The sequence below is a fragment of the Sinocyclocheilus anshuiensis genome, unplaced genomic scaffold (assembly GCF_001515605.1).
Source record: "Sinocyclocheilus anshuiensis isolate Anshui unplaced genomic scaffold, SAMN03320099.WGS_v1.1 scaffold147, whole genome shotgun sequence".
Lineage (NCBI taxonomy): Eukaryota > Metazoa > Chordata > Actinopteri > Cypriniformes > Cyprinidae > Sinocyclocheilus > Sinocyclocheilus anshuiensis.
The window spans coordinates 978,989-987,926 of record NW_015549585.1 but is presented as its reverse complement, the minus strand read 5'-3'; the positions used below and the strand labels follow the sequence as shown (position 1 = coordinate 987,926).

The window sequence follows — 8,938 nt, the reverse complement described above, 5'->3', positions numbered from 1 at the left end:
AATTAAATATATAATAACTACAGCTAGTATTAATAAATTAATATTTGAATATTATATTATATTATTATTGTAATATTTATATTATATTACATACAGTGCATTCAGGCTATACATTTTTTACCAGTAAGTCGCTTTGGATAAAAGCGTCTGCTAAATGCATAAATTATTAAATTATTAAAATTAATTAATTAATTATATTTAATGCATTATTTTAGTGTCGTGTGTTACCATGCTGGTGTTTTGTATTTGTTCATCTTCTATACATTAGTATTTGTGTCAGCTTGTGATGAACTTTGATTCATCAGGTGTCTTTCTCCATACCAGTTGTGCATTTTTTAATGGCTGTCAGTATTTTATAAAGGTATTAATGTTACAAATCAGTTAATGAAGTAAGTTTTGTAAATTTAAGGTAATTCCGTAAATCCCAAAATGTTCCTATTGTATTTACGGTAAAGATCTTGCTGCTGTTTTAATTACTGTAAATGTCACAGATGTTTTCTCTTTGAACCGTTCACCTGTGATCCTGGCGGTGAAGGGGCTTCCTGCGATGTGTTTGTCATTGTATCTGACGAGTATATTGTAATCTCCAGGCAGTGTGGGCAGGTATGAAACCGTGCAAGTGCCGTCTTTGTTGTCCACACAGTTGATCTCAGCCTTGGATGGACCTTCAATGGCCAAATCAAGGCCGCCTGATGCAAAACACAAAACAACCAACACAGTTTTCAGAGAAATGTTATTTATATGGCCTGCGTAGCCATGACGTGTTCATACACACCGTCAGACGCATCTTCAGTGTAGATGGTGAACATGGCGGTTTTATTGGCAGTCCCACAGACCAGACCCGGGCCGTACGCCGTCACGTTAGGACTGTTTGAGCTGTTGACGTAGAACTGCAGAGGACTCTCTGATACGAAAACAAACAAGCACTGAATACAACGACAGAAACATACATACAACAGAATGGAAGCGTTATAATGAGGCGAAGCAGGTGCTGAACATGAGTGTTTTGAGAATTAGAAATTATTCGCAGAGGTGTTTTTGTAATGAAATGCCATATATGTTGTTTATACAAAAGCATATGTGCAAACAACATATCTCCTTTTTTCCTTTAAGTTAACAGTAGTTGAGTGAACTTCACAAAGAAATGCCTGGATATATTTCACCCCAAAATAGAAACAGAATAAACAGAAAAAAAATATTTACAAAAATAAAAATATACATATTATATGTAGAAAATAAAAGAGAAATTTGGGAAATGAAAATGAAATTTGGCCTGTGATTACCAGGAACATACAATTATATTTTAAAAACAATTTAAATAATGTCTTTTTTCTCTATTTTTCTTTTCTTTAATTTTGGGATGAAATATTACCTGGAAAGTTTTTGTGAGATTAACAGAGAAATCTGGAATAATTACAATAATATTAATATATTATAACAAATGTGCCTTCATTTTGTGTGTCTTTGTCTGTGTTGTTTGTTTATAGGTTCAAATATATATGTTTTATTTGTTGCTTATTTGCAAATAAGAAAACCTAATAAAAATATTTAATTGAAAAAAAAAAACAGGTTACAAAAATAATGGGCAATATTGTTGTATATATGTATATTATTTTAATAATAAAATGTATTATTATTATTTATATATTTATTATTTATTATGAGAAACCAACAAAAAAAGTCATTTACAAAAAGTAACAATAATAATAATAATAAATTAATAAAACAAAATAAAATAAAGAAAAAATTATGAAAAATAATATAAAGAAACAAAGTAAAATAAAAGTTTAAAATAAATAAATAAAATAAAAGCATTGAAAAATCATCATCATGCAAATCAATACGTTTAATCAGAATCTGGATAACCTCATGTAGACTGTAGGCACTCCTAACAGAATGATTCAACTCTATAACACATTCTTCCTGCCTTATATGGAGAAATGAACCCATCAGATGAGGCTCGACTCTCACGTTCATGTGATATTGACTGAGCTTTCTGATGGCGCTGGTCCAGCGACTGGAAAACACCAAACTCCAGCCTTAAAACAAGCATCTACATGAGGATCTGCAGCAACACAAGAGCTCCTCACAGATTCCTCACGGCTGAAGTCACCATGAGATCTTTCACCACGCTAAATAAATCAGCCTAAATCTACTGAAAGGTGAAGCCTTCTCAACCTTCACCCAAAACGCTCCCATGCATCTCTGAGACTGAACCGAAGGCCTTAAAACAAATCCTGACAGCACATCCATCACACAGACTGTACGGCTCACTCTCACGCACACTTATGCACCTTTGTTCCAGTAGCTAGTATTAAAGGGTTAGTTCACCGAAAAAAAAAAAAATCCTGTCATTTACTCATGTCATATGACTTTCTATCTTTAGCACAGAATGAGATGCTTAGCAGAATGTCCAAGCTCTTTTCTGTGCAACAAAAGGTCACCATATGCTTTCATAATATGGAAAATTGCAGCAAAATCACACTAAAACTCATTCGGGTTGAAGGTGAGCAAATGATGACATTTTGTTTTTGTGTGAAATATTTCATAAACAGCAAAACAAACAAACAAAAAAACACTTTTGTATAGAAAAGAAATGGACATTTAAATGGAAATTTCTATTTATTTTCTAAAAAAAAGAAAAAGAAAATTAAGCCTTTTTATTACCATTAGGATTTTTTTTTTGCATTGTTATACTACCAGAAAATTACACTTTTAAAATAATTTAAATATTTCATAAACTGCCAAAAAATGTATAGAAAATTAAATGAAATTTATATTTCTTTCCTAAAAATAGACAATTAAGCCCTTTTATTCCAATTGAGATTTTTTTTGCATTCTGATATACGACCACAAAGTTATACTTTTAAAATAATTTAAATATCTTAATGAATTTATTTTAATTAATTCATTAATGTAATTTTACTGTGACATACTACCAGAAAGTTAGTATATAAAATAATTTAATTTTAAACAATTTAATTATTTCATAAAGTAAATATAGTAATGAGAAATTTCAATTTCTTTTCTAAAAAAAGAAAAGAAAATTAAAAAATAAAAAAATAAAAAATTTAAAAAGATTTATTTGCAATGTGATATACTACCACAAAGTTATACTTTTAAAATAATTTAAATTAGAATTTTAAAACAATTTAAATAATTCCTTTTTTCCCTTTGATTTGGGGTGAAATATAATAATTAATAAAGTTATTTATAAGTTATTAAGTTAACAGTTTATATTTTAATAATAACAATAATAATACTAAACAGCAGTTTTGATGTTGTATTATGAGCAGGTGGTGTCTGGCGTCTGACCTGGGATGTGTGTCCCGTTGTATTTAATGTGCATTTCATGGAGTCCAGCCTCTGTGGGCGCGTACTTCACCGTGACTGTCCCGTCTTTGTTGTCGATGATCTCCGGTTGGGCGGTTTTACCTGACGGCATGTGAACCTCACCTGGAAGACAAACATTAAGAGTTTAGAACAAATATCACTGCTGATATACAGGTCAACACTTCTAGTGTGAAACGCCTTATGAGTGAATGTCACAGAATGGAAAATGTCTAGTTAGTATATTTCATGTCCAAAAAATATATGATTACTATTATTATACTATTATATTATTTTGTTTAAGAAAAATGATAGATAAATAGATAGTATTTTTTGTATTGTATCTTTGTGTGTTAATAAACAAATAAATAAATAAACAAAAGTTGTAAAATATATTTTTGAGGTTTATTTTGCATTACAGTTATGAGAATTTGGAGAAAGTAGGCTTATAGTTTCATGGAGGAAAAAAAAGGGGAAAAAAAAACTATATATATATATATATATAAAAACCTTAATGATCCGAAAATATGACTGATTTTCTTGCATTTTCAGTTTTTCCCCTTTTTAATTTTGTGGTAAAATATGACCCTAATATGTTTTTTTTGTGCTGTTGGTTTCACAAAACCCTTCAATTTAAGAAAACTCTTTAATTTGTCTCAAACATACATGCAGTTAATACAAGTTTTCTTAACGTAAGAGGTTTTGTGCAATCCCTCACCTGTGATTTCCCCCTTCCTAAAGGTGAAGGGAATCACCATATCGAAAGGCCTGTACCCCGTCCCGTTCACACTGTTGGCAGGAATATACGCGCCATCTGTAACCTGTGAGGCAGAAATCTGAGTAAATGAGAGCGGATGCTACAAACACATCCGTTACAACGGCCTGTCAAACATCTCCACGTTTAGTCTGTGCGATCCATTCTGAAAGCCAGAGCGCTGTGGACGAGAAAAGACATTAACAGCCCAGTGAATCAGCCACAGCAGAAGACAAACCTGTGTTAGACACCAAACGCTGGAAGACAGAGATCGGCCCCCAGCACACCTGACAAAGCAGAGAGAGGAGAAAAATCCCCGAAACCATGGTAAACATCTGAGAAATAAGAAGAATGATAGTGTGCATAGAAGGAAACATGTTGAGACACCTAAGACAGATAAACGACACCAGGAAGATGCATTACTGATAAATGACACTTTCTCTTTTACCCTATTTCACCTGGAGGGAATGAGGTAATCACTACGACGAGACTTACAACTGTGTGTTACTCTATCAGTACCAAATCAAAACCTAGTGAGCTGACTAACTAGACAGCACTTTAGGGGACTATAATAGCTCAATTAATGCTCTCTAATACGCTTCATTTCAGTGTCTTCTAAGTGTCCTTAACTAAGAAGGCAACCCCAGAATTTATAAATGCATCCCAAATTATAAATAAACCATTCAATACTGACAACAATCACTAAAAATAGTTAAAATATAGATAAATTGTACTGTTTTACCTATATTTTGGTTTTACATATACTACTGCTCAAAGATTTGGGGCTGGTAAGATTTCTGCTTTTGAAGGAAGTCTCATCTGCTCACCAAGGCTGCATTTATTTGAATAAAAATACAGTTAAAACTGTAAAATTTTGAAATATTATTACATTTTAAAATAGCCGATTTCTATTTGAATATATTGTAAAATGTAATTTATTTCTGTGATCAAAGCTGAATTTTCAGCATCATTACTACAGTCTTCAGTGTCACATGATCCTTCAGAAATCATTCTAATATGCCGATTTGAAACATTTCTTATTATCAATGTAGAATTTTCGTGGAAACGGTGATACATTTTATCGTTCAGGATTCTTTGATGAATATAAAGTTCAAAAGAACAGGATTTATTTGAAATAGAAATCATTTGCAACATTATAAATGCCTTTACGGTCACTTTTGCTTAAATGAATGCATCTTTGTGGAATAAAAGTATTAATTTCTTAAATTTTTGTGAACAGTAGTGTATATTTTTAAAGCCAAGAGTGTCAAGCGTTTCACAGATCTGCTTTGTGGTTTTGGAAATGACGTCTTTTAAACTTTATGAACAAAACTACATCAGGGTGGGAGAGTTCCGCACAGACTGAGGTTAATGTCTTAATAATGACCAATTTAAACCTGGTGTCTGCTCCAAACAAAACTAGATCAGTCTAAACACAGGCGTAGAGTTTCCCTCTGCTTCTGTCATCAATGCAGTGCACTAGTGGGAAATCCAGAGTGTGTTCAAGACTAATCAACGAGAGAGAGGGAGGAAACAACTCCATTCATTCCCTGCAAAAAACAATGCTTGAGTGGACAAAAACGAGGAGGAACTGAACAGAAACCCCGTTAAACAAAGGATAGAAGGTCAAGAAAAGACATCAGGACAGAGAGGAGACCGGCTGGAAGCTGGAGTTCAGTGCAAAGGCTGAAAGAGAGCGAAGGGTGACGGGGTGAGACGCGTGTCTTTGTACCCAGGGCTGGAAGCCGACGCCTGGTGCCGCCTTTTGCTGTTGGACTGACTGCTGCTGCTGCTGCATCATGGGAACTTCATCTGTTGCCTGGGAAATGATATGTATGGACATGAAATTTCAGATACATGAGGAACACAAAGAAACATACTAAAACGCACACGGCAGATTGGGCCAATCCTGTTGGAAATGAGTTGTTGCTACTGCGGTGGTAACAGAACTCCATGTGTTACTGTGCTAACAGGTTAACATTATAACTATAACGAAGTCAAACAGTTTACATAAACATCTGCTGTCGCACCTGAGTAGGGCTGCACAATTTGGATTGTTTCTGTTAAAAACTGTGATTGTGATTAAAAATAAATAAATAAATACAATTTTGCCCAGAATTATGTAATAATATATTAATCTGACTATGAAATAATAATAATAATAATAAATATTCAATAGTCATATTGATGTAGAATTACAACATTTTTGGCCAAATTGTGCAGCAGCTGAAAATGAAAACTAAATTAATTAATTAATGTAGCTATACACTAAATATATATTTTATGATTTTTTTATTTTACAGTAGAATATATTACACTAATTTTATTATTATTAATAATAATACTAATAATATGTAATCATCATATTGATATATAATACCAAATTTTTTTGGCCAAACAGCACCAACTGAAAATGAAAATAATACAGCTATAAACAACATGTAAATATTTAAAAAGTAACCTTATATTGTAAAATAGTTGTTTTTCTTAAATACATTTTTTTACAGTCAAATATATTACACTAGTAATCTTTCTTATTGTTTAATAGTTTAATTTACTACTATTATTATTATTAATTTTGTAATATTATTTACCATTATGATTTCTTATTAATTTTATTATTATTATTATTATTATTATTAATAATAAAACGACTAAAAAATAAGGAATATTACTGCTGTAATATATTTTACTGTAAAATAAAATAGAGTATTAAAGAAAAAACTAAATTTTACGATAAACATTTAACTTTTAAATTCTAATACTTACAGCTGCCTTAAACAGTGCATGTATTTAATTAAATCACAGCCATATCACCATTTCAATTTATTGTGCAGCTCTGAGAATGCATTATGTTTTTAATTGTGTTATGAATTACGCTTTGAGACAGTCAGGAACACAAGGATGCATGAAATCGAGCTTGCATTGCTAGAAGCGTTTGCGTGTATGTTTCGGGCCTAAATCAAAACCTTACCGTAACGTCACCAGATATGAAAACATTAATGAAAAGAGTGCGATCATTTGTCTTGATAATACAAAGAAACTACATCTTAATACAGGAAGAGCCCATACGAGCTGAAACAATGAACTCCAGATGAGGATATGATGACACAAAGCGCTGAACCTTTCAAACCGGCCCGTATCTATTCCAGCGCCTTAAAACCTCAGGTCTAATCTTTAAAAAAAAAAAAAACTCAATATGGTTCTCCTTAAGAGCGGATGTTATCAGCGTTTGCTTCTCACCATGACTTTGAAGGGGCTCCTGGGGATGTTCTCCCCTCCAAAGCGCACGTAAATAACGTAGGTCCCGGGTTTAGGAGCCGTGTAGAAGATGTCAAAGGTCCCGTCCACATTCTCGATGACTTCAGCTTCCACCTCAGTGCCGTCTGGGGTGACGACGATGCAGGAGACCTTGCCCTTCCCTGCTCCTTTAGTGTTCACCACAAACCCGACCTCCTCTCCGATGCCGATGGTCGGCCCGATGCCAGGTCCTGCAGGACACAGATCCGATGCTCGTGTATGAGTGATTGCATCGGTGAACATTTACTAAAGGACGGTTTTTGGAGATTCCACTCCCATTACAGAAACATTTCCTCTTGGTGTGTTTTCAATTTTGAAATCTGAGATTGTTGTGATTTAAAAGCTTTTAACAGAATTTAAGGTCAGTTGTTATTGTGGCGGAACATGTTTTGAATATACGTTTTTTTCTCCCACTTATCTGTTTAAGCTTGGTCAAGTTGGTCGAGATTTGTAAAAATATAAATAAGTAATATTCAGCACAAATTAGTATTTTGACCTTCTATTACAAAAATATACTAGTAGCTCAAGAGGACCTAAAATCTAATCTTTGTATTCAAACTAAAAAGCATTTCCAAAAAGAAAATCCAAACCACATATAAATGTGGTTTGAATCATAAAAAAATAATAATAATAATGTATTTTTTCATAGTTATTCAGCCTACAAATGAAAAAGATTTGCTTCATGTCTAAAAAAATACACAGAGATACATTCACACACAAAGAAAAATTAACATTAATATTGTTGACATTAACATTAATAAAAAAACTATATAATAAATAATATTTTAAAATAAAATAAAAAAAATATATAAATATTTATAATCTAAATATACATTGGCTGTGTGTCTAAACAAAGCTTAAAAATGGGTGGACAGTGAGTGCAGACGTACCCGTGACTGTACACTTGCTGGCGTCTCCTGTAGCGCTCGCTCTCACTCTATATGGAGAAGTGGGGATCTCGTCTCCGCCGTACCTGATCACAATAGTATAACGGCCCACCTTGTCCGGCACGTAAGACACTTTGTAGGTTCCACCCCGGTTGTCCTGTATGTTGGCTTTCTTGGGTTTACCATCCTGATCCTGAAACACATGAAAAACCATATGAAACGGCTGCAGCACCTCCGACCTCCTGGAACAGAGACAGTGAGATGCAGAGGTCCTCAGATGAACCGAGAAGCAGTTTAAAAATATTATAAATGACACCGAGAGGAGCTTTACCAACAAGAAATGGGACAGAGGAGGAAGAGGATCAAATTCACTCTGGATTTCCAGCTGCAGTTTGGCTTTCATCAGACATCCATTTATCTCACTGCTGGCCTGCTGCTTCGGTCTTGGTGAATATATATATATATATATATATATGGCGTTTGAAACTCACGTATTAAAAAATACTATATAATAAATTACTATACTACATACTAAATTACTATATTAAAAAAAAAATAAATAATATATATATATATATATATATACACACATACTGTACACACATATATATATACATATATATAAATATTAAGTTAATATTACATAGTATTTTTTATGTGTATAATA

The 8,938-nt window shown here is 32.9% G+C and overlaps 1 protein-coding gene across 3 annotated transcripts in view; it reads right to left on the bottom strand.

Annotated features, from left to right (window-relative positions):
• Window positions 1–8,938, bottom strand: part of LOC107657976 (filamin-B-like) — a 100,631-nt gene that overhangs the window by 17,668 nt on the left and 74,025 nt on the right. For 2 of the 3 annotated variants that reach the window (XM_016446332.1, XM_016446330.1), the window contains 7 exons: window positions 8,275–8,464; window positions 7,328–7,575; window positions 5,817–5,903; window positions 4,049–4,151; window positions 3,316–3,456; window positions 776–904; window positions 516–689 (listed from right to left, as the gene is read on the bottom strand). In XM_016446332.1, the coding sequence (XP_016301818.1) occupies window positions 516–689; window positions 776–904; window positions 3,316–3,456; window positions 4,049–4,151; window positions 5,817–5,903; window positions 7,328–7,575; window positions 8,275–8,464 (1,072 nt within the window). The remainder of the gene's footprint in view (window positions 1–515; window positions 690–775; window positions 905–3,315; window positions 3,457–4,048; window positions 4,152–5,816; window positions 5,904–7,327; window positions 7,576–8,274; window positions 8,465–8,938) is intronic. The other variant, XM_016446331.1, reaches the window with a different exon arrangement.